Source organism: Rhinatrema bivittatum, unplaced genomic scaffold (genome assembly GCF_901001135.1).
Source record: "Rhinatrema bivittatum unplaced genomic scaffold, aRhiBiv1.1, whole genome shotgun sequence".
Taxonomy (NCBI): Eukaryota; Metazoa; Chordata; class Amphibia; order Gymnophiona; family Rhinatrematidae; genus Rhinatrema; species Rhinatrema bivittatum.
This window is the reverse complement of record NW_021820765.1, coordinates 112411-138661: the sequence shown is the minus strand read 5'-3', so window position 1 is coordinate 138661 and position 26251 is coordinate 112411. Positions and strand designations below refer to the sequence as shown.

General features: G+C 42.2%; 1 protein-coding gene across 1 annotated transcript in view; it reads right to left on the bottom strand.

Moving 5' to 3' along the window:
* LOC115082112 (vomeronasal type-2 receptor 26-like) overlaps positions 1-26251 on the bottom strand; it is a 55239-nt gene that overhangs the window by 7312 nt on the left and 21676 nt on the right. Inside the window, exons 2-5 of the mRNA XM_029586375.1 lie at positions 10178-10187; positions 9847-10080; positions 2675-2966; positions 1559-2383 (exon numbers count right to left, since the gene is read on the bottom strand). Of these exons, the coding sequence (XP_029442235.1) occupies positions 1559-2383; positions 2675-2966; positions 9847-10080; positions 10178-10187 (1361 nt within the window). The remainder of the gene's footprint in view (positions 1-1558; positions 2384-2674; positions 2967-9846; positions 10081-10177; positions 10188-26251) is intronic.

The window sequence follows — 26251 nt, the reverse complement described above, 5'->3', positions numbered from 1 at the left end:
GGAGCAGTCTCAGTCTCGTCATGCGTTTTCCCGGTGAAGCGCTGCAGGAAGGCAGGCTCGTGTGCGCTACTGATGTGCAATGCAGAACAAAGACTGTGAATTTGCGCATGCTTGAGCACAAATTATTGATGACTTGAAGTGTCAGCTATTTAGCGGCAGGTAAGCAGCTTTTGTTTTTATGAAAGAGGTGCAGTACAGTACAGTATTGGTTTGACTGTTGGGATGTTTTGCTTCCAGTCTGTCTGATTGCTGCCTTGGATCTTCTGCTCCTGATGAAGCCCTTTTTGTGGCAAAACAAAGGGACCTCTGGCGAGGGGAGCTTTTAACTGACAGTTTTCAGGACATCTCTAAGCCAGTTATAAGAGAGGGGTTGTCATTTGCAGCCCTGCAAGACTATTTGAAGACCTTTGTTGTATTTGGTTCTTACTTTCTCACAGTGGATTGGATTATTTTGTTTGCACATCATCAAGGCTTCTGGACTTTTTCCAAACTTTCATGGATCAGAAAGATATTCCTTGTTTTTATGTGTTTAGTGTGTTTAGAGAATAAATTATGTTCCTCTTTGCATAAATAAATATTCTCTCTCTCTCTCTCTCTCTCTATATATATATGCATAATTATTAAAGTTTACATTTCTGATTGATGTCAAACGCAGCAAATCAGTCTGCTCCGCCATTTCCATGAGTCCGATGGCTATATTTCTAATCTCTAGTTTTATACTAAAAACTAGCAACTAGTTGGGACAGGAGGCAGGAGTGATGCCCCCCTTATCAGTTCTCAGCAGTCTGCACTGCACTGCACCTCTGTTAATTGTTTACCTTTGTGCTTGGGAACTGCTGTGGTGCTTAGCTCCAGTTCCCAGATTCTTGCCTGAGAATTCTCCGAAGCATGTTGGGATAACATTTCTACTTGGTTTCCAAACCAGTTCTTAGGAGCATTGTTAGGCAGGTGTAATAAACATTTCCTTTCTTTTTGCCTTTAACTCTTTCTGAGTCAGTCTAAATGTAGCCATCAGTTACTGTAAAGGATTTATTTTAAACACATTTGGAGTCTGAGTGGTGTTCTTTGTGATTCTGCTGGACTGTTGTGAGTGTAATAAAATCTATGGGCCTTAAAAAAGTAAATATTTAGCTCCCAGTGCAGGAGCCCAGAGAGGTCATGGAGCCTTGTATGGTCTATGACCCTCCCCGAGTACCAAATTGCTCAAGATCTGACCGGGATGTGTGTGACCTTAGAAAAGTCACTTATTCCCCTTGTGCTTCAGTTCGAATCATGCAGCCTCCCTGTGTGATAATTCCACCCTGCATGTCTGCCAGTGATCCTTTGGAAGATCTTAACCAAGTGCATTTCACCAGTTTTACCAGTCTATAATTTCATAATTAAATTGTCATTTTATGCCTTCTTCCCTGTCCTTTGAAAACTTTCATACAGTGAAGAGACCAGTAATGTACTGTCAAAACCATCTGCATATATATATTTCCTAACTTCTAAAATTTAAACATCATCAGGATCTTGTTTGCTTTAGGTATTATAAACATCCAATTATTATTATTAATACCTGCCATGGTTTGATATTATGAATGTTGGAATCTGTTACAAAATTGTTTTCCATGGGTCCAATCAAAATCAAATTCTGCAGAGCATGTGCATAAGCATAAACAGCCAGGTAAGCATGATAAGAAACACTTAAATCATTCAACTGAAAGAGCGCTGGGTCAAGTGCTTTGAGGTCTTCTTCACCTGTGCATGGGATGATATCTTCTCCCGATACCACATGAGTCAAGTTCTGTCCCTTCCATTGACAACCAAATGCCTTTTCCCAGAAGAGCTTGGTGAAGATGTTCCATGGGTATGCAGAAGGCCAAATATTGTATAAGAAATTAGTGAAGTGGGGGATGTCACCAGTGGATCCAGTAAACACCAGGCTGCCACTGAGCAGCCTCCAGGACTCTTTGGTGAACATATCAGGATTGATGGCAAACGAAGATGAGAAGACCCAGACCTTTGCAGTGATGTCCCGGAAGGAGAGGAATTCCAGTATAGGCTTGACGTGCATTTCATAGCAGAGGCACACAATCACACTCGCTGAGGATTGAAAAATCACCTCTGCCACTTTCACTAGCCTGACACTTGGGTAGCGATCATCAATCTTCTCCAGGAAAGCCACACAACCACCATTCTCCACCATCTGCTGCCGTAATTTCTGACTTTGCAGGCTGGTAATATCTGCATTGGAAAACAAGATCCCCACCCATGTCCAGTTGAAGTGGTGGAGCAGCTGGGCAATTGCCCGGGGCAGCAGGTTGGCTGCAGGGAATGTGCGTAGGAAAGATGGGAACTGGATTTTATCACTCAGCATTGGGTGCTGTGCTGAAATGCTGATCTGAAAAGAAAGATTTCCATCATCTCTCTCACATATATCCACAGAGAGCATAACATATTCCACTAACTTGGGTGAGCGATGGAGAGAGTGTTTTAAGAGTTTTCATTTCATCAGAGCCTGCCTGGGATTTTGTCTCCTTAGATCTATGGACTTCTAGCTTCAGTTTCCCTATGAAAAGAAGGAACTGGAAGTCCATGAATGCAATGAGAGAATAACAGACAGTGAAGAGGAGAGGGAATCAAGTGCTAACTCAATGGCTCTTTCACAGAAACATAGTCAGAAATTTCATACCTGTGGGATCCTGTAAACTCCTAGTATCCTGGCCATGACCTCAGACACTGGAGAATAGAGTTCTCCAATGATTCCTGCCAAAATCAGTTGTGCCTCACATTTATAATTCGGGAATGTTCTGTTCCTACCAGACAGCAGCAGGAGAGTGTCCTGGAGAGCGACTACCTCTGAAAGACAAGAGTCCATGAAACGGATGCCCAAGGTATGGTTTGGCAGGAGATGCTGGTTCTGGTTAATTTCTTTGATGGCAAACATGATGGCCAATATGTCACGGTAATTCCGGATCTGAAATCTGTTGGGAATAAACAACCTGCTGTCATCATATTATTTTGCCATTTAGTTATTTATTATAACTTTTATCCTGCCTTATCCAGAAAGGCTGAAAGTGGTTCACAAATAAAAATAAATCAAATCATCAGTGAGGATCTATCACTGGAGGGCACAGGTGAACAATGTGGCTGATCTTGAGAGGTTTTGCTATGGTTTAAAGGATAAGTCTTTTAAATATGGCAATATTTGGACTGTATATCATCAATATTATGGTCACTCCATGCTTGTATCTGCCTGAACCGTGAACCTTTTGTTGCGGTTGTCTGATACGTTAAGAAAAGCTGTGTAACTTTGCTGGACTTGTAAGTTGGTTATATCTCGTTAAATAAAGAGTTAAAAAAAAACCCCAGTGAGGATCTATGGGTTTCAAATGTACATAGATAAGAACATAAGAACCAGAGCAATAGACCATCAAGCCCAGCATTCAGTCTCTGACAGGGGCCATGCATCACTTTTACCTCTCTGACTAAGAACTAGTTTAATTGATGATCGATTACATTGTAATATAGTAACACAGTAGATGGTGGCAGAAAACAAAATCTGGCCTATTCAGTCTGCCCAGTCATTCTGTCCGCAGAGGTGAGGATACAACCCTGCTGTCAGCCACTGAGCATGGCCACATGCAAGATTTCGCTTAAAGCAAGACACTCTTTTTGTTTTCTTCTTTTCAATTACACAATTTTGAGTAGAAAAGCATACAAGATCCCTACTTATTTCCTATGTCTAATTTATAGTAATGAAAATTTCCAGCAATACTATTGTGGCTGTTATCAAAACATTCAGTCTCCTAGGGCCTCTGAGTAGCCTGCCAGACAGACCCAGCTTTATGAGTGCCTGTGTTTCCACTAGCACTTATTGCAATTACAGAACTTGAAACAGAGCAGCTGCTAGTTTGAAGCTAGCATTTATTTATTTATTTCAGAGATTGATCTGTTGCCTATACACCGCGCTGGGCAGCTTACTTTATATAGATTCATAAAATAAAATAATAAAATAAAAATAAATCACTCTAGTACAAGCTCTACAATAAAAGAAAATAAAAATATGCCAAACCATAAAAGTATGTTGGACTGAGGATGTACCAGCATTCACAAGTCTTCAGTTGCTCTATAAATAAAGAGTTCATAGCAACTTATTGTTAGGAATACCGGCTGCGGATGGCTGCGGTCGGCCCCCCTCACCTCTTCCTCTGGCGTCGGGAGTCCTGCAGGGGGATGGCCCTTCCACACGCTGCCAGCCTTGGGCTCCTCCCCGGTCACTGCCGATGAAGAAGCCACCTCCCACAGCATTCCCAGACTTTTCTGACGTGGCTCGACCCCACAGGATGACACTGCAGGGTGCTCTTCCGGGTTGGGGCCTCCCTGCTTCCTGACCTCTTTTAAAGGGCCAAGCACCAATTATGCTCAACCAGCCCCAGAGATGACATCAGGGACAGGGAAGTATATATTGGACCTTCCTCTTCAGGTTCTTCGATTTGGCAATGAGTCTGCTTACTTTGGTGAGTTTGTCTGTGCCTCTTGTGCTTTTGTTCCTGGTTTCTGCCTTTCCAAGTCCTGTCCTGCCTTCTGAGTCCCTGTTTATTGTAGAGGTGGATGCCTCCACAGAGGGAGTCTGAGTTGTCCTCAGCCAATACTCTGCCAATCATACACTACATCCCTGCTCTTTTCTCTCCTGCCAATTCTCCTCAGCAGAGCGTAATTACGCCATTGGCGACAAGGAGCTCTTCGCCATTAAAATTGCCTTCGAAGAATGGCGTCCCTGGCTTGAGGGTGTGCAACATCAGATTATGGTCTATACCGATCATAAAAATTTAGAATACCTGCACCGAGTGCAACACCTCAATCCATGACAAGCCCGTTGGGCTCTATTCTTTGCCAGATTTGACTTCATTCTACGATATCATCCGGCCGCCAAGAATTTGAAAGCAGATGCGCTCTCTCGAGCTTTTGACGCCACAGATGGGCCAAAAACTCCCAGCTTCATCATCGATCCTTCCCGAGTACTGCTGGCTACCACTTCGCCCATTCCACCAGGGAAAACGTTCATACCACCATGCCTCCGGTCAGGTCTTGACCTGGGCCCATGACTCTCGCAGCTCGGGACATCCGGGACAACACCAGACTTTGGCCACCCTCCGGCGGTATTACTGGGATGCCTAAGGATGCTCAATCCTTCATTGAATCCTGTCACACGTGCGCCCACCACAATAATTCTCCAGGGTTGCCTCGAGGTTTACTCCACCCTCTACCTGTCCCCAACGAACCATGGACACACATCTCAACAGACTTCATTGTTGACTTGCCATCGTCTAAAGGCAACACCACCATCTGGGTCATTGTTGGTTGGTTCTCAAGAATGGTCCATTTTGTGCTGTTACCAGGGTTACCCTCTGCACCTCAACTAGTCCAGCTATTCGTACAGCATGTCTTCCTACTGCACGGTCTACCCAAAATCATCCTCTCCGATCGGGGACCCCAGTTAACTGCCAAATTCTTGAAATACCTTTGTCAAAAGTTTGATGTTACCCTGGAATACACATCAGCATATCATCTGCAAACTAATGACCTGGCGGAGAGAACTAATTGAACCCTCAAGCAATTTCTACGTACCTACGTTAATAACAAACATGGCAACTTGGCAAACCTGCTTCCTTGGGCCGAATTTGCCCTCAATTCTCACCCTTCTGCTGCCACTGGCTCCTTGCCCTTCCAAGTGGTTTACGGCAAACAGCCTCTTCCACCTCTGCCCATTCCTGTGACCATTCCTTCACCGGTGGCGCAGCTATCCGCCAAGGAGTTACATTGCCTCTGGAATTCCACCCAGCAAACCTTGCTCAAGGCTAACCAGGTAGCTAAAAAATTCTCAGACCGTCATCGCAGACCAAGCCCGCCTCTTCGACCTGGCCAGAAGGTGTGGCTAAGTACGCGGTTTGTCCACCTGAAGTTACCATCTATGTGACTGGCTCCTCGTTTTATCGGTCTATTTCCGATATTCCGCCATGTAGGCATGGTAGCCTATCAGCTCCAACTTCCTCCATCCCTCAAGATCCACAACACCTTCCATGTGTCACTTTTAAAACCACTGGTCCTGACATAGCCATCCAGAGTGCCACCTGAACCACAGCCTCTCTCCTTCGAGGATGACTCCACCTATCAGGTCCGAGAGGTACTTGATGTCAGGAAACACAGGAGGAGGTGGGAATACCTGCTAGCCTGGGAGGGGTACGACCCTGAAGAAAATAGCTGGGAGCCTGTCTCCAATATCCTGGAAAAGGACCTGCTCACCCAGTTCCATGCGGCTCATCCTTCCAAACCGAAACCTCTGGGAAGGCGCCCTAAAAGGGGGAGTACTGAGGTATACCAGCCATAGTCGGCCCCCCTCACCTCTTCCTTCAGCATCGGGAGTCCTGCAGGGGGACGGCCCTGCCACGTGCTGCCAGCCTTGGGCTCCTCCCTGATCACTGCTGATGAAGAAGCCATCTCCCACAGCATTCCCCGACTCCTCCAATGCGGCTCAACGCTGCAGGATGACACTGCAGGCTGCTCTTCTGGGTTGGGGCCGCGCCTCTTGGTCTCTTTTAAGTGGCCAAGTACCAATTAAGCTCAACCAGCCCCGGAGATGACGTCAGGGACAGGGAAGTATATATTGGACCTTCTTCTTCAGGTTCTTCGACTTGGCAACGAGTCTGCTTACTTTGGTGAGTTCGTCTGTGCCTCTTGTGCTTTTGTTCCTGGTTCCTGCCTTTCCAAGTCCTGTACCTGCCTTCTGAGTCCTGTTCCTGTTGCCCCTTCTGCAGTTCCTGGACTGATTCTCTTGCTTTTGACCTTGGACTGGCGTTTGGTGATTCTCTGGCTTCTGACCTCAGACTGGTGATTGGTGATTCTCTGGCTTCTGACCTCGGACTGGCAATTGGTGATCCTCTGACTCCTGACCTCAGACAACATTGGCGAATCCTTCATCCTTTCAAGGGCCCACCTATGTCCAGCTGGCCCTATGCATCCAAGGGTTCAACCTGCGGGGAAAGGGGCTGGTATTGGTAAAGCTCCAGCCGGCTCTTGCTTCTGTTCAGCCTTGCCTCCCGATGGTGGGGGCCTGTGGGAGTTCATTCCCTCAGGTAGTGCCAACTCCCCCTCGGGCAAGGGGTCCACAGCTCCTCTGTCAGCACTACACTTATCCTGCAAACCAAAAGCTTTTTGGAACAGATGAATCCTCAAGAGCTTTTTAAAAGTCTTAGCGCACTCTGTAATATGCAAGGCAAAATGGCAGAGAGTTCCGTAATACAGGCCCAGCAACAGAAAATCTGTTTTTGCATGAATCTGAAGGACAAACAATCCAAATTGATAACACATCCGGCAGACCTCTTTGAGAAGTGCAACAAACACGACAGGGGGGGGGATTGTAGATGGGGAGCATTTGCTTAATGCAGGGCAGTGAATCCATCACTGTCTCATGTAATTAGCTACCAGTGCAGCGAAGTCTGCCAGACAGACCCTATGCAGTGTATCAGACAAACCCAGCCATGTGCTTGCCTGTTTTTCCCCTAGAACTTCTAATATTTCTTATTAGCCACTTTGCCATTCATTCTGGGAGTCCTAACACTCATGGTCTGGATCAGGTGAGTAGGGTACTATGAACGTGCTTAACCCATGCCCTCTTAAACTACGTTACTATTTTAGTTGCCAACACCAACCCGGGGAGGGCGATCCAAACTTCCACCACCCTTTCTGTGATATTGCTCTTCAGTCTACCCCTTCAGATTCCAATATCATGCTTGATTGACTAGAACAGCCAACTTTGTTTTACACCTAGAACAGCTGCAGGCACATTTTTATGCCACTTCTATTTTAGGCTCTATTAGTGAAAGAAAATATTTTTTTTTTTTTTTTTTTGTGGATGATTGATGCTCTGTTAATCACAAGTGATAGAGCACAGCTAGAAGTCAAAACACCACAAAAGATGAATCAGGATGAATGGAAGTTGAGAAAATTCACTGTCACAAAAACGTGCCGCCCACTGTTTTATTGTTTATGGATTGTGGAGCAAAAAACTGAAGGGAAACAAAGATCATCAAGAATGAGAAAAAATCACCAAATTTTAACCTGTTGTGGATTGATTGTGCATGCATTTAAAATTTTCACCAGCACAAAAACGGGTCGTTGGCTGCTCTAGTTAATATGAAGTGTCTGAAAACTTGCTGGATTACAGAATGAATATTTTTTTTTATTAATAATGCTTTTTTAGAATGTACGTGTACCTCCCAGGTTTGGTGTGCACAGGGCTTTTAAAATGTGCCTTTAGGTGTTTTAATATAGGAATCAAGTGAAAATAAGTGCCTAGAACTTTTTTCAGGAAGATGTTTTCACCTAATTCCTTCTGAATATCATCTCTTTTGCTCTAAAATACTTGTGTATGTGTCTAGTTAGTGCTTTAATACTGATAGGGAGTAGTAGTATGTGCAATGTATTACAAAGAATGCAGTTTTATCCACAATAGTGGGCTACATATTCAAAAGCCATTTAGATGGATAACAGGAATCTTATCCATCTAACTGGCTTAGCTGCATATTTAAAAGGCTTATCCAACTAATTTCTAGCTGGTTAAGTTAACAGGCTAACTCTAGACATGTCATTGGGTAGGTCTAAAGTAGGCTGGATACCATATATCCGGCTGACTCTAACTTATCCAGGTATATTCAGCAGCATGGCTGCACTGCTGAATATCCCGGTTAAGTTAGCCGGATATGTGTATCTGGCTATCTTAACAAGCTGCTCAGTGGCTGAATATTTACCCCAGTGTGTTTTAGGAAAACAACACATGTTGATTGTATCATCATGTCTGCACTATCTTCTATTACAGACTGAGCCACCCAAAAAGTAGGTGAAATTTGAAGTATTATAGGCAAGCAAAAAAATGGAGAGGCAAAGTGATAATTTGAGTATATTACTAGAAAGAAATTCTAAATCACGCTCAATGAATTATCTGGATGTGTCAGATATTCAGAAACTCCAATGAGGGAGCCTCCAAATTCATCACATGTATATTTTGTAAAGAATTATATACATTTTAATACACTTAATTTAATAAACTTGATTCAAAACATACCATGTAACATCTATCATATACTAACAAAGCAGGTACAATGCCCAAATATTCTTTTACAAAACATATTGAAACCCCCATTATAATTCATAATCCATCCATCTTCAAATGCATACGTAACAAATGCATATCTAACAATCATACAAGCTCATACCATCCCTACTCAACACAATTACAATAAAATCACTCTAACATATTACAAAACCTCAACGCATAAGAGCATAATCACATCTATAACTCTATAACTCCAATCAATAATGGAAATCTCTAATCCCTTTGAACTGTCCCACGATGTATCTTCAATTCACTTCCACTTTATATTTCACTCTTCAATGCAATGTCCCATCATACTTCCAAGAGACACCCCACTTCATAGAACCACTCCAACAAGGACCCCTCATTACACCCAATTCTGGGCTTCTTCTGGGAGAATGGTTCATCAAATACCTAAGCATAATACGAATGAATACCATCAACACATGTGATACTCACCAAACAGCTAGCCACCTACTATAAAACTGAAAACTTCTCTGACAGTTATCTCTGCAAATATCTGTGTCAGATATTGCCATAACTAGTAACCTAAACACAACCACATTAAAAATCATCTGATGATATTTATACTAATAAGCTGCTTGACTTTGTGACCTGGGCTCCAGTTTTTTTACCAACTAAATACCAGGTCTCTTTCCTGGTTAGCAATCAAACTAAAAATATTAATTTTCCATGTGGGGGTGTCTTACCCCTCACAGTGTGCTGGCTTAGGGATCTCTCTGAAGTCAAGGACTGGGTAAACCACCCTAGTATGAGCCAAGGCAATCACTCCAAGGACAAAGTCTCCATCCATGGTGAATGGGGTCATCTTCTGGAGCTCCAGCTTGCATCCTGGGACTGCGGCTTTTCCCATGGCAGCAGCAAGCAGAAGAAGATTCAGCCAATCTAAAGGACTCATTTCCTTGCCCTCGTTCACAAAGGCCCTGGTTTCATTACAGGATGCACAGAAGATACAAAGAAAAAGAGAAGGTAATTAAGAAAAGTGGCACATAAACATAAGCAAAGAGAAATCAGACACACCATATGAAATCTAAAGAGAAGAGACAAGGAAAGGTTAAAAAAAGATGAAAAACATAAAGTGAAGCAAGAGACGTGACAATGAAATAGCTATAGAACATCCACCACAGAGAGTGGGATCCTAATGAACAAAGGAGAAGAGAAAGTTAACAGAAACATGGTTTGAACTGTGGAGAGAAGAGGATTCTGTGCAACACATCTGTGTTTGGAGGCAGTGAATATATATCTTCTCTGCCTGGGGGCTGTTTCACTGACCCTGCAGTGGTGCAGCTACAATGAAACAAAATGGTACTCAGGAGCATTCCTACGCTCATTACATGATGAGAAGATGCGTGACCTATAATAATGGGTCCTGGTTAATAAATACAGCCTGACGTGTCCTCTGGGACCTACAGGTGTAAGCATGCAAATTTGTTTTAATTTCAGGTTCTGTACTTTTCTTCTTGCTGTGTTATAAATAGGAAGATTAACTATTTGCGTTCACCAAGGAATAAGCCTACCACTGATATATGGAAAGAGTTCAAGTTGATATTTGGAGATGATTAGGATCCAGAGATTTTGGGCTTGACTTTCAAAGCAACTTGCAGACATTAAACCCTGCTTTAGGTATGTCCGTGGCGTTTTAAAAGCAATCATGGACACATGAAAGGCCTCGCGTGTCCCCGGTTTCATGAGTATGTTTGTGCGCACTGAGGAGGGGCACTCTGGCTGCTGCAGTGACTTAACACGCATGCTTTTTTTTATTTTAAAGAGTATGAACGTTAGTTATCACATATAAATTGTGCCCTGCTTTGGAGCAGGTGTCACTTTGCAGACAATAATTTTTGTATATATTTTCCAGGGTCTGATTTAGGAAAAAACTCAAAAGGATTGCTTCAGAAACAGTTTTATTGAGGAAATTAAGTTTTAAACCCAGCATAGATTCCTGACTTCCACTGTATGCAGGAGGGGAAAAACAAAACAGCCACTGGTCAAGTGAAGTGTGAAATCCAAGCAGATCGGTAGGTTCTAGTGCAGTCTTTGTAAGACCCAGCCCTTCTGGCTAGAAAGAATATTGTGCCAGCAGAGAACTCTAATGGCCGAATTGTAAATGCCTGGCGCGCATAAAAATTGGTACTTACGCGTGTAGCCGGGCCCTGCACATGCCTCACAAATTTTCAAAAGGGCCTGACTACAAGCACAAGTACCAATTCACGCACAAGTGCCGGGCTCTGAAAAAGGGGCAGGCCAGGGGGCGTGTTCTGGGTGGGGAGGGGCAGGATGGAGGCTGGACGGGACAGCAGCCATTAGCCGCTATCTCGGGGAAGCGCGCACCAGCAGCTGAACGGCGCGTGTAAATTACTTCTCCCCTGAGGAGCAGCAAGTAATAAAATAAAAAAATAGAGGTAAGGTAAGTTAGGTTTAGGGGGGTGGGGAGGAGAGGGGAAGGGGAAGGAAGGTTAGGCAGGGGGTTGGAGAAGTCCTGATTGAGTCGTCGCGTGGATTTTGCAAAAGTACACCCTCCCTTGCGCGCGCCACACGCACGCACATGCGCACGGCCACTCGATTTTATAACACGCACACGCCGGTGTGTGTATGTTCTAAAATTGGCGCGTCCATGTGTGCGCGTCGGAAACCACATGCAAAGGGACACTCACGCGCATATTGTAAAATGTACCCCTAAATCTCTGGCTGATTTACAGCCCAACTGGTCTGCTAAAGAATAACAGCTCTCCATTAATCGAAATGCTGGCTAGTATCAGTCTTGACCCTGGGTCAATAATAGTACTTGGGGACTTCAGTTTACATCCAGATATCTCCCCTTGGTCAGCTTCATGTGAAGCATTTTTTGATTTCCTGGATGCAATGGAATGGGACCAACTCTTAAAGCGGGGCACACACTTGATTTACTGTTCATCAATAAAAAAATGTTTAATGTACATCAAATATCGATATTTCTAATGTTCCTTGGTCAGACCATAAATTAATTACTGTTTCACTTAAATTACATAAATACATTTAAATGTATTTATTGCCTGCCCTCCAATGAACCCCACTTTGTCAAACAACAAAGGGATGTTTCAATTCCAGTTGAAGAAGAGACTAACGGAAAACCTTGATTATAAACCAGGCAAGTAATATTTCATCATCCGTTATACATTGGAATGATCCAATGGTCAAAAGAGCTGACAAATTATCTCCCATGCCAAATAAAGTGCTCACAGACAAATTAAAAAAAGAATGCCCCATGGTACTCAAAGGATTTAAGGGCTACAGAAATAATATAATCTTTAAATATAATCTTTAAAAATGGCGTGGGCCATCCAGTGCTCCCTCCATGTGACAGGAGCCGGCCAATGGCACGGATACCCTGTCACATGGTAAGGGCAAAGGCCATCGGAGCCATTTTTATTAGTGGCAGCTGACAGCCCGAGAGCGGGAGATCACTCCTGGGACCCCCACTGGACCAATAGGTACCTGTAAAATGTTTTTGGGGGGGTCGGGAGGGTGGGGGAAGCAAAGGGATTAGTTTTAAAGGGTCGGGGTGGGTTTTTGTTTATCGGCTTGGGCGCAGCCAATAAACAAAACCACGATCGGGCCCGATGAAAAAAACTCCACATGTGAATCGGAACCGGAATCCGAACCGATTCCGGTTCTGATTCACATCTCTATTATATAGTAATCCCGATGCTCGTATACGAATAAATGGAGGGCTGACTGCTTCCTTCGTGGTAGAAAGAGGGACTAGGCAAGAATGTCCACTTTCCCCACTTCTTTTTTTACTTATATTGGAGCCACTCTTGCTCGCTATACAAGCTACTAGTAGTATGTAGTATACTTGGATTTTCAGAAGGCGTTTGACAAAGTTCCTCATGAGAGGCTTCTAGGAAAAGAAAAAAGCCATGGGATAGCTGGCAATGTCCTTTCGTGGATTGCAAACTGGATAAAAGACAGGAAACAGAGAGTAGGATTAAATGGACAATTTTCTCAGTGGAAGGGAGTGGGCAGTGGAGTGCCTCAGGGATCTGTATTGGGACCCTTATTTTTCAATATATTTATAAATGATCTGGAAAGAGATACGACGAGTAAGATAATCAAATTTGCAGATGATACAAAATTGTTCAGAGTAGTTAAATCACAAGCAGATTGTGATAAATTGCAGGAAGACCTTGTGAGATTGGAAAATTGGGCATCAAATTGGCAGATGAAATTTAATGTAGATAAATGCAATGTGATGCATATAGGGAAAAATAACCCATGCTATAGTTACACAATGTTAGGTTCCATATTAGGTGCTACAACCCAAGAAAAAGATCTAGGCGTCATAGTGGATAACACATTGAAATCGTCGGTTCAATGTGCTGCGGCAGTCAAAAAAGCAAACAGAATGTTGGGAATTATTAGAAAGGGAATGGTGAATAAAACGGAAAATGTCATAATGCCTCTATATCGCTCCATGGTGAGACCGCACCTTGAATACTGTGTACAATTCTGGTCGCTGCATCTCAAAAAAGATATAATTGCGATGGAGAAGGTACAGAGAAGGGCTACCAAAATGATAAGGGGAATGGAACAGCTCCCCTATGAGGAAAGACTAAAGAGGTTAGGACTTTTCAGCTTGGAGAAGAGACGGCTGAGGGGGGATATGATAGAGGTGTTTAAAATCATGAGAGGTCTAGAACGGGTAGATGTGAATCGGTTATTTACTCTTTTGGATAATAGAAATACTAGGGGTCACTCCATGAAGTTAGCATGTGGCACATTTACAACTAATCGGAGAAAGTTCTTTTTTACTCAACGCACAATTAAACTCTGGTATTTGTTGCCAGAGGATGTGGTTAGTGCAGTTAGTACAGCTGTGTTTAAAAAAAGGATTGGATAAGTTATTGGAGGAGAAGTCCATTACCTGCTATTAATTAAGTTGACTTAGAAAATTGCCACTGCTATTACTAGCAGCGGTAACATGGAATAGACTTAGTTTTTGGATACTTGCCAGGTTCTTATGGCCTGGATTGGCCTCTGTTGGAAACAGAATGCTGGGCTTGATGGACCCTTGGTCTGACCCAGTATGGCATGTTCTTATGTACTAGCGCTATTAGGGACATTCAATTTCAATGGGAAGGACAGAAAGCAATTTTCAAATACGAGGTCTTCACGGACGATGTGTTGCTTTTTCTCACATCTCCACGCAGGTCACTGACAGCCCTTCTCACTCTTTTTCAAATTTATGAGACACTTTCTGGCCTACGTATTAATTGGGATAAGTCAGAGGCGCTTGCCTTCCCAGAAGCACTTCGAGAGCGGTGAGGAGAGTCTTTCCCTTTACAATGGGCTAAAGGCTCTATTAAATATTTGGGAATTTACCTCTCAACTAATGTGCAGGATATCTATAATCTTAATGTTACCCCACTGTTACAAGCCACCCAGGCCAAATTGACAATTTGGCGGGACTTGCCGCTTTCGGTCAGTGGTCGAATTAATTTGTTTAAAATGGTGCTGTTACCTAAGTGGCCTTACCTATTCCAAAACTATCCGCTATTGTTACATTCTCAGGATTTGACCCGTCTTGATAGACTGTTGCTGATGTTCATTTGGAAAGGGAAAAAAGCTAGAATACCGCTGAAGGGGTTGCAGCTTCCATGGGTTAAAGGGGGCATGGGGGTACCGGTACTTAATTTCTATGGGATGGCAGCAAATCTTCGTTTGATTAGGGGGTGGATCCTGGAGAAATCCTCCTTTGTTAATATGCTGGCTGAGCATACTCTGATTTCTCCTGTGGCCTTGAGCTATGTTCTTATGTGTCCAAGGGAGAAGCTTCCTCCCTTGCTAGTGAAACACCACTGAGCCTCTTCGGAAAACCTGGGCTCAGCTCACTAAGTTTTTGGGGATTCCTGGAGCTCATATTTACTCCCTATAAAGGGCAATTTGGATTTTTCCCCGGGCTCTACCACCGCTTGTTTTCAGACTTGGCGGCGACAGGGTATCTTATTTGGGTCATGTATTGGATGCGGAGGGTTCACTTTATCTTTTGCAGATTTGCAGGAACTTTATGGGTTAGCAGGGACTCATATGTTTGGTTATTTGCAAATTACCCATTATATCAAGTCATTGGGGCTGCCCGCCCAGCACTTGGCAGCGTTTAAAGCACTAGAGAAGTTTTTCCAATTTGATCTCACCAAGGCGCCCACTCTTTCCATGTATTACCGACGGTTGGCACGGGGTCTTCTTGTAGACTCTAAACATATAGCGGTGGAACGCTGGAACCGGGATGGGGCCTTTTTGTTAACCCCAACTATGTTTTCCTTTAGTGTCCAGAGTGTGGTTCCGATCACTGGGAGCATGTATTTTAGAGAAATGCACCTAAAATTTCTGCGATGAGCATATATCTCACCACATATTGCATATCGTGCTGGGATTGCCTCCATGGCAACCTGCGCGCGCTGCCAGGGGTTGGTAGGGAATATGTCCCATGTTTTCTGGAGTTGCCCTATGATTCAAAGTTACTGGCAGCAAATTGTAAATTATATGACCTCCCTAATAGGAGTGCAACTCCTTAGACCCCCTTATTTATGGTTGTTTCATTGTATCACTCGTTACTTGGTGTCCGACGCTGGCCCGCGTGTTCTTCTTAAAAAGGCTGGTTTGGTGGGGAAAAAAGTCATTCTGATGCATTGGTGAGATGCGGAGCCCCCTTCATTCTGAGGTTGGAGAACTCATTTGCAAATGGACTCATTGCAAATGGACAATGAACTCATTGCAAATGGACAATCTGCTATCCAGAAGTTCACCGAAATATGGACATTCCTTTTTAGAAACTTGGGAACCATATCTGCAATCACTATCACATAAAGCCCGGAATATGATTATCAATGGTTAAGGCCTCTTGCACTCGGGATAACCTGCCGGGAGTCTGATGTAGATCTCTGGGAGGGGGAGGGTGGGGAAGTGGGTTGTGTATGGGGCGGGGGGAAGTGGAGCAAGGAATGTAGCAGCCTTATGCCCCACTTGAGGAGTATGTGGAAGCTGTAGGGGCACAGGGACAATGCACTTTGGGTTTCAGTATTTATTACTGCTTGTTGTGCTCTAGGGGTGGTGGGACCGGGATTACTGTATTCTAAAATGAAGTGATTACCTCACCATTTTCGTTGATCTATGTGTTTGCACCAAATTTGTACCAGTTTATATGTTTCCATGTATTGCTTATAACTTTGTGGTGTTCGTTCAGCGTATCACTCAATAAAATGTTTTGAATATATAAAAATGGCGGCTCAGAACCACAGTTTTCAGTTCTGCATTGAAGATACTATGCTAAATCTGGTACAGTTTGCAAATTTAGCATGTTTAAATTACAGTTTCTAAAAGCATAAAAACCAATACGGGGTGTTATATATTGATTGTCTAATTGCTATGTCCGGTACTTAAGATATAGAGATCAACCAACCTCTCGGTTGTAACTGAATATAGTACCAATTTTGTTTTTTTTCTTTTGTTCACATTGATTATTTATTTTCTATATGCAATTAAAAGCTTGCTCTTAGACTTCAATCATTTTTTAAGAATGAAAAAATACTCTGTCGATGATGACACTCTCACTTGACAGGGGATAATAATATATTCCACTTATCTTACTAGTTGAGATAAATATCTCTCCATATACTCCCCACTCATTATATCCTCCTGTGGTAGCCTATGTCTGACACTGACAGTGTTTCAATGCTATGCGCCTGCTTCAGGGGCTAGAAAGAGTTTTAATCAGTCTTTTTCATTAATCTAGCCACCATTTTTTACGTGAATGGTTTCTAATAGGCCTGTTTCTGTTTTCCATTGTTTATTTTATATTCATTGTGGGGCAGATTTTCAAAGGGTTACGCACGTAAGATACGGGGGCATGTCGCGGCTGGCGCGTCATCAGGGGCATTCCGGGGGCGGAGCTGCGGCATGGTTCTGGCACAGGGGCGTTCTGGGGGCATGGCCGCAGCCTCTGGACCAGCCCCCAGACCAGAACATGGTGGGCAGGTGTAACTTGTAAAATAAAGGTAGGGGGGAATTAGTTAGGGCTGGGGGGTGGGTTAGATAGGGGAAGAAAGAGGAAGCTGGGGGGGGGGCCGGAAGGAAAGTTCCCTCCGAGGCCGCTCTGATTTCAGAGAGGCCTCGGAGGGAATGGAGGATGGCTGCGTGGCTCGGCGCACGCAGGCTGCCAATTTTGCACAACCTTGCGCGGCGTGGCGTGGTGCACGCAGGCTGCCGATTTTCCGCAGCCTTGCATGCGCCGACCCTGTATTTTATAACATACGTGAACAAATCTACTCCCGCGCGCACATTTTAAAATCTACCCCTGTCTTTTTTTACTATAGTGAGCAATTTTACAGTCCATGGTTAGACAGCCTGTGCTTCTTTAATGTTGATGTCTCTCACCAGCAGGTTTGAATAGAAGCTTTTTCAGTTGGGTTGACCTTGCAAGCATTATTCCAGCAACACTGTACCCCTGAAGAAGAATGCACCATTCAAACACTGCAGCATCGTTGTTTGAACATGCAACTGCTTGGCGTCATTTAACTAAGGAGTCCCCAACAGCGTACCCTATATTGTTGAGATAAGTATTTGTATCTAGAAGTTATATATTTAAGCTACTTTTTGAGCGCTCTCTTTTGTAAGCCATTGCACCTTGGAGGACCATACACCAGGTGATCCCTTTTTGAAAATACAGAACTCCCATGGAATGCAATAAAAATATTAACTGCATATTGAATATTTCAAAAAAATGCAAATATAAAATGTCTCCTGATGAACCAAATTAACAATGATTATAATCACATGACGCACTAAGAAGTGCTTGATTCATAGAATGAATTTATGCAGTCCCAATGCCTACATAAGATAGTCATATATTAAATGGTTTTGTATTGATATCAGTGCCTAAGTCTGAGACCAACACAGAGACTATGGCTCACCCAGAATCCTCTGCTCCTTGGCCTGTTTGCAGTTCCTACCACAGAAACCTTAACTGCCTTATTAACCCTGCATTGTAGAAAATACAGGAGACATCTGGACTGCAGCAGGAGATGTCAAACTTATGATGGAAGATCATGGAGTCACAGAGAAGCAGGAGGAAAAGGTCAGAATCTCACAGGCTAATATTTCCACTAATTGGTACCAGAGAGGCCGGAGTCGTGGAAAACTCCCTGAAGGTGAAGATCTGAGAGTGAAAATCTGACAGGACAAAGGACTAACAGAAGATTGACATGAACATCAGGCAAGTGGGCTTCAAGTTGGGAGGGGGGCTCAGGGAAACTTAGTTTTAATTTTTCTTATTTTGACACAAGAAACTTAATACATGGTATTCTCATAGATTCCTACTAGGGACTATTGTATGTTTTACCTATAAAAAAATATGACTCACTTCTTCTCTGAAGAGGGAACCGTGACTCTTTGTCTCCCGGAGGTACTAGCATTGCTTAGTGATATGCAATCATAAACATACATTTGTTTCTACTAAAGTTGGTGTGGTACCTTTGTGTTCATGGGGCAGTGCCTTTAAGCTCATTTAATGCTTAACATTTTGGCACCCCAGATGGGACTTAGTGGCTGTGGTAGTGCCTCCTAGAGGTATAACTATGGAGACAAGAAAGTAGCTTCATGACTGCTATTTGCTGAATTAAGGCATATCAGAATTTTTAGTTTCAAGGAAGCTTTAATTTCACTGAAATCATTACATTAATTTTGTCATATGCCAGATTTTATATTTTCCAGGACACAAAGCCTTCACTGCCATGTGAGATGTAATGCTTGAAGATTACATTTTTTCCCAGTTTGATTTCTTTTCATTTTTTAAATAGATCTATTCTAATTCTGACTTTTATTTTATTTTGGATCTATCCAAACACTTCCCAAACACTTCCTAAATATTGTCCAAATACTTTTTGGTCTAATTTTTGAGCTCAAATGTTTGTCAATTGTTGTCTGTCTTTATGTGTTATGTGTGTGTCATTGCAAATGAAGGATGAATGAATGCATGAATTTATGTAATCAGTTCAGTGAAATGTATGTTTTTATGTAATGTCCGAGTACCTAAGTTGTTTGTGGTTTGGACTATTGCATGTTGCCTTATAATAATATGGGAACATTCTGCAGATTTAGTAATAGAATATGCAGGAATTATTAGATGTGTGTGTGTGTGTGGGGGGGGGGGGGGGGGGGGGGGTTATTGATATGATGGAATTTTCTTATTGATTAATTTGGATTTGTTTTGCTCTTATATTAGGCTTTAATCTGTAACATATGCATCTAACTTAATAATGAGTTAAGAGGCTATGCTCCGATGTAAAACATGCACCATACTGAGAGAACTGTATATGCCATGTGTCATTGATTTAAAAAATCATCCCATCCTTTACCACTGAAGTCATCTTGCACCCTGCATTATATGGATTGAAATGCTTACAATTTATCTTTTCTTTATGTTTTTTCTTGTTCTATAGGAGTGGCTTTACCTAGATGCTGGTTTCTTTTGTTTTTTGAGGCAATGAACCTTTATTTGACATGTGATAACTGATTGTCATAACACAAAATTATTTTTATGATATACTTAGTTAATATCTTGTTATGTACCTATTTGCAGATGCCATTATTTAGATTCTCAAGTTAATGACGCAGTCTGAATTAATGCAGTTTCTGTTAGTCCCTTAACTCTTAACTCAATGACAGGGGAGAAGAATAACTGATACTTCACACATCCAGCAGAGCTCTCTGCTACAACGGCAAAGGAGAAGAAAAAGGGTTCGCACTCAAAACGCGGGGAGTAGCTGGCTTGTTACGGCAGTTACTACCCCAAACCAAATGTGCCTGATACTTCACTTTCCATGCATATCCAGCATGGTTCTCTCCTGCATCGGCATGGGAGAAAGACTGATACATCACGCATTTCCAGCATAGCTCTCTGCTTCAAGGGCAGGGGGAAAAAAAAAAAAAAAAAAAACCTGATGCTTCACGCATATCCTGCATAGCTTCAACGACAGGGGTGAAGAAAAAAAAAGGATTCGCAATCACAAAGCGAGGAGTAGCTGGCTTGTTACGGCGGTTACTACCCCAACCAAATGTGCCTGATACTTCACTTTCAATGCATATCCAGCATGGCTCTCTGCTTCTACAGCAGGGGAGAAGAAAAAAAAAAAAAAACCAACAAGAGCTGTACAACATAGTCTAGGTAAAACAAATAAGCATGGGTGTAGCTTGCTTATCGCAGCGGTTACTGCCCCTACTACCCCTAACTAATCAAGCTAGATATTTCACTTGCATGCAGCTCCATCACTGCTCTCTACATTAATGGTGGGGGTGGAAGGGGAATAGAACAAGGAGCTAAGAGTAACAGATAAGAATGAGAGAAAAAATGTGTGAGGCTTGCTGGGCAGACTGGATGGGCCATTCGGTCTTCTTCTGCCGTCATTTCTATGTTTCTATGTTTCTATGTTTCATTCCAAGTGTTTTGTAGCATTTTCCAGTTCTGTAACTTCTAATACGTATATGCATTTACTTGCTGAGCCAGCTAAATGATTATTTGATATGTTTTCCTTTACTTTTATCTATGAAAGCTGGTTTGATCACACTAATCAATCACCCTGTCCCATTGCTTGCCCTTTTAGAGTGTGACATGTCTTGATGTGGATCAAATGTTCCCTTGAGTTACTTATTCTTTGCCCACCTGTCCTTTTCTCTGGATCTTCCCTTCCTTGTTGTGAACTTTGTTGTCTCAGTGGGGATTCAAGGTTCAAGAGGGATGTTTAATACTGCCACGCCAGCATATGTCAAATTCATGTTGTTCTGTTTGCTGTAAGGAATGCAGCTAATTGTAACTGCCGAATGCTTCCTATTTCTTCAATTCTCTTGCTTGCCCTATTGCTGGTGCCTCTGCACAAGTATTTTCCCTTATTTCTTTTTCTGCAGCCTGCATTTACAGTACTCACATTGCTGGTCTTCCATATTTTATTCCCCCTGCTCCTAACCTTACCCAATATACTGAATTTGGTTATTTCCCTTCTCTATGAATTCCCTGTATACCTTTTTGAACATTTCTTCCTGTAACAATACCTATCAGGTTATTTACCTAGTTCTCATTGTTCTTTTTAACCTTATGCTGATTCTAACATTATTATGTGGTTTCTTGACTTAGACAATACTATATGTAATTTCACACTTTTTGGTTTTCTATAATGCTAGTCTATGTCTTCCTTCTTTTTTTCCTTGTCCACTACACCGGACTGCCTTTTATCTTTCTCCCTGTACCCTTTAAGAACAATTTCTTCCTTCTGCCAGTTGTTTAGTTTTTTTCATACTGTCCTTCTATGCTCATGTAATGTAAACTAAAGCTTAAGACTAATGTCATGATAATGCAGTCACACTTGCAGTTCAACGACAGTGCTGAATGACTTTTACTGTAAATGAGCCTTAATGCTGCCATTTGCTACCTGAGGAATGCTTATATCTAGAACAAAGGGGAAAGCTGACAGTCGTTCAGCAGCGCATGGTTCAGAGAGAGGTATCTTCAAAGGATACTAATGATGCATTAGAATTAGGACATCCCGACAGTGAGGTTCCAATAATAAGAAAAGTAGTCCAAGTGCCTGTAACTAAAAACTCACCTGAGCTAAAAAATTCTAACTTATCCTTATCATTTAAAAAGCAGAATGAAAATACAAACAAAAAACACACTTTGAAATGTTTGTATGCTAATGCCAGAAGTCTAAGAAGTAAGATGGAGAATTAGAATGTATAGCAGTGAATGATGACATAGACTTAATTGGCATCTCAGAGACATGGTGGAAGGAGGACAACCAATGGGACAGTGCTATAACGGGTTACAAATTATATCATAATGATAGAGAGGAGCCCCCGGGAGGCAGTGTAGTGCTTTATGTCTGGGATGGCATAGAGTCCAACAGGATAAACATCCTGCATGAGACTAAATGCACAATTGAATCTTTATGGGTAGAAATCACTTGTGTGTCAGGGAAGACTATAGTGATAAGAGTATACTACCGTCCACCTGGTCAAGATGGTGAGACGGACAGTGAAATGCTAAGAGAAATTAGGGAAGCTAACTAAATTGATAGTGCGGTAATAATGGGAGATTTCAATTACCCCAATATTGACTGGGTAAATGTATCATCGGGACATGCTAGAGATATAAAGTTCCTGGATGGAATAAATGAAATTTTTATGGAGCAATTGGTTCAGGAACTTTCAAGAGAGGGAACAATTTTAGATCTAATTCTCAGTGGAGCACAGGATTTGGTGAGAGAGGTGCCAGTGGTGGGGCCCCTTGGCAATAGTGATCATAATATGATCAAATTTGAATTAATGACTGGAAGGCGGACAGTAAGCAAATCCACGGCTCTCGTGCTAAACTTTCAAAGGAAAAACTTTGATGAAATGAGAAAAATAGGAAAAAAACTGACAGGAGCAGCTACAAAGGTAAAAAGTGTGCAAGAGGCGTGGTCATTGTTAAAAATACCATCCTAGAAGCACAGTCCAGATGTATTCCACACATTAAGAAAGGTGTAAAGAAGGCAAAACGATTACCGGCATAATTAAAAGAGGAGGTGAAAGAAGCTATTTTAGCCAAAAGATCATGTAAACCAGTTTGATTTGTATCTAATGCAAGAAGATCAGTATATAAAAACTAAAAATAAATAAATAAATAAAAGATCTTCATTCAAAAATTGGAAGAAGGATCCAACAGAAGAAAATAGGATAATGCTTAAGTTTTGGCAAGTTAAATGTAAGACATTGATAAGACAGGCTAAGAGAGAATTTGAAAAGAAGTTGGCCGTAGAGGCAAAAACTCACAGTAAAAACTTTTTAAAATATATCCGAAGGAGAAAGCCTCTCAGGGAGTCAGTTGGACCGTTAGATGATCGAGGGGTTAAAGGGGCACTTAGAGAAGATAAGGCTATTGCAGAAAAATTAAATGATTTCTTTGCTTCAGTGTTCACTGAAGAGGATGTTGGGGAGGTCCCCGTACCGGAGAAGGTTTTTATGGGTAATGATTCAGATGGACTGAACCAAATCACGGTAAACCTAGAAGATGTGGTAGGCCTGATTGACAAATTAGCGAATAGTAAATCACCTGGACTGGATGGTATACACTCCAGAGTTCTGAAGGAACTGAAAAATGAAATGTCATACCTATTAGTAAAAATTTGTATCCTATCATTAAAATCATCCATTGTACCTGAAGACTGGAGGATAGCTAATGTAACCCCAATATTTAAAAGGGCTCCGGGGCAATCTGGGAAACTACAGACTGGTTAGCCTGACTTCAGTGCCAGGAAAAATAGTGGAAAGTGTTCTAAATATAAAAATCACAGAACATATAGAAAGACATGGTTTAATGGAACAAAGTCAGCATGGCTTTACCCAAGGCAAGTGTTGCCTCACAAATCTGCTTCACTTTTGTGAAGGAGTTAATAAACATGTGTTTAAAGGTGAACCGGTAGATGTAGTATACTTGGATTTTCAGAAGAAATTTGACAAAGTTCCTCATGAGAGGCTTCTAGGAAAAGTAAAAAGTCATGGGATAGGTGGCGATGTCCTTTCGTTGATTGCAAACTGGCTAAAAGACAGGAAACAGAGAGTAGGATTAAATGGACAATTTTCTCAGTGGAAGGGAGTGGGCAGTGGAGTGCCTCAGGATCTGTATTGGGACCCCTACTTTTCAATATATTTATAAATGATCTGGAAAGAAATAGAACGAGTGAGGTAATCAAATTTGCAGATGATACAAAATTATTCAGAATAGTTAAATCACAAGCAGATTGTGATACATTGCAGGAAGACCTTGTGAGACTGGAAAATTTGGTATTGAAATGGCAGATGAAATTTAATGTGGATAAGTACAAGGTGATGCATATAGGGAAAAATAACCCATGCTATAGTTACACCATGTTAGGTTCCATATTAGGTGCTACCACCCAAGAAAGAGATCTAGGCGTCATAGTGGATAACACATTGAAATCGTTGGTTCAGTGTGCTGCGGCAGTCAAAAAAGCAAACAGAATGTTGTGAATTATTAGAAAAGGAATGGTGAATAAAACAGAAAGTGTCATAATGCCTCTGTATCGCTCCATAGTGAGACTGCACTTGAATACTGTGTACAATTCTGGTCGCCACATTTCAAAAAAGATATAGTTGCGATGGAGAAGGTACAGAGAAGGGCAACCAAAATGATAAGGGGAATGGAACAGCTCCCCTATGAGGAAAGGCTGAAGAGGTTAGGGCTGTTCAGCTTGGAGAAGAGATGGCTGAGGGGGGATATGATAGAGGTTTTTAAAATCACGAGAGGTCTAGAACAGGTAGATGTGAATTGGTTATTTACTCTTTCATATAATAGAAAGACTAGGGGGCACTCCATGAAGTTAGCATGTGGCACATTTAAAGCTAATCGAAGAAAGTTCTTTTTCACTCAACGCACAGTAAAGCTCTGGAATTTGTTGCCAGAAGATGTGGTTAGTGCAGTTAGTATAGCTATATTTAAAAAAGGATTGGATAAGTTTTTGGAGGAGAAGTCCATTACCTGCTATTAATTAAGTTGACTTAGAAAATAGCCACTGCTATTATTAGCAACAGTAGCATGGAATAGACTTAGTTTTTGGGTACTTGTCAGGTTCTTATGGCCTGGAATGGCCATTGTTGGAAACAGGATGCTGGGCTCGATGGACCCTTGGTCTGACTCAGTATGGCATGTTCTTATGTTCTTATGTTCTTATATCTACGTGAGTATAATGTAAATTATTAACAATCTAGAAGGACACATACTTTGCTTGACACACCCAATACAAACCAAGGGTTAGTTGCTAGATTACACTTTTAGGCCTACTTGCCATGGACTATTCACAGACCTGTTACCCTCTCTGGTGCTTTGGTGTGCCACTCTTGCCATTTGAAAGTGACACAAGAGGGAAATGAAATGAGTGCCTAAGTCTGAGACCAACATGGAGACTATGGCTCACCCAGAATCCTCTGTTCCTTGGCCTGTTTGCAGTTCTCACCACAGAAATCTTAACTGCCTTATTGACCCTGCATTGGAGAAACTACAGGAGACATCTGGACTGCATCAGGAGACGTCAAACTTACGATGGAAGATCATGGGGTCACAGAAAAGCAGGAGGAAAAGGTCAGAATCTCACAGGCTGTTTCCACTAATTGGTACCAGCAAGGCCAGAGTCATGGAAAACTCCCTGAAGGTGAAGATCTGAGAGTAAAAATCTGACAGGACAAAGGACTTACAGAAGATTGACATGAACATCAGGCAAGTGGGCCTCAAGTTGGGAGGGGGGCTCAGGGAATTTAGTTTTAATTTATCTTGTTTTGACACAAGAAACATAATACATGGTATTCTCATAGATTCCTACTAGGGACTATTGTATGTTTTACCTATAAAAATCCATGACTCACTGATATACATTGAGTCACAGAGTAATATTTCTCTGAAGAGGGAACCCCAACTCTTTGTCTCTGGAGGTACCAGCATTGCTTATTGATATGCAATCATAAACATACATTTGTTTCTACTAAAGTTGGTGTGGCACCTTTGTGTTCATGGGGCAGTGCCTTTAAGCTGGTTTAACGCTTAACAGTATTTGCTAATAGGAGTGAGATTTTTTCTAGTATACTCTTAGTACCAGAATAGGGGACTAGCTAGTACATGCCTACTGTTTGCCCCTTATGCCACCATATGAGACTTGCTGACACATGCCTACCTGCCAAAACAGTTATGCAAACATAAGGACTTGCAAGTTGCTGCCACATGCCTATTTGTTATGCCCCTTATACCACCACAGACTGTTACCACTCTATCTGCCTGCCATGCCCCTTATAATACTACAGAGGTCTTATTGCAACTGCGAACCTACCTGCTATGTCTGCCTAATATGTACGAGCATGGACATTTTGGAGCCTCCATGTTGTTTGCTGTTGAGTATTCGCTTTTCCCCAGAAAAAGAAGTGACAAATTTAGAAACTGTTATGAACCCTCCTGTAGCGGTGCTATGGGAGGCTCCTTACCTCTTCCTGGAGGCTGCTACGAAGCCGGGGTCTCACTTA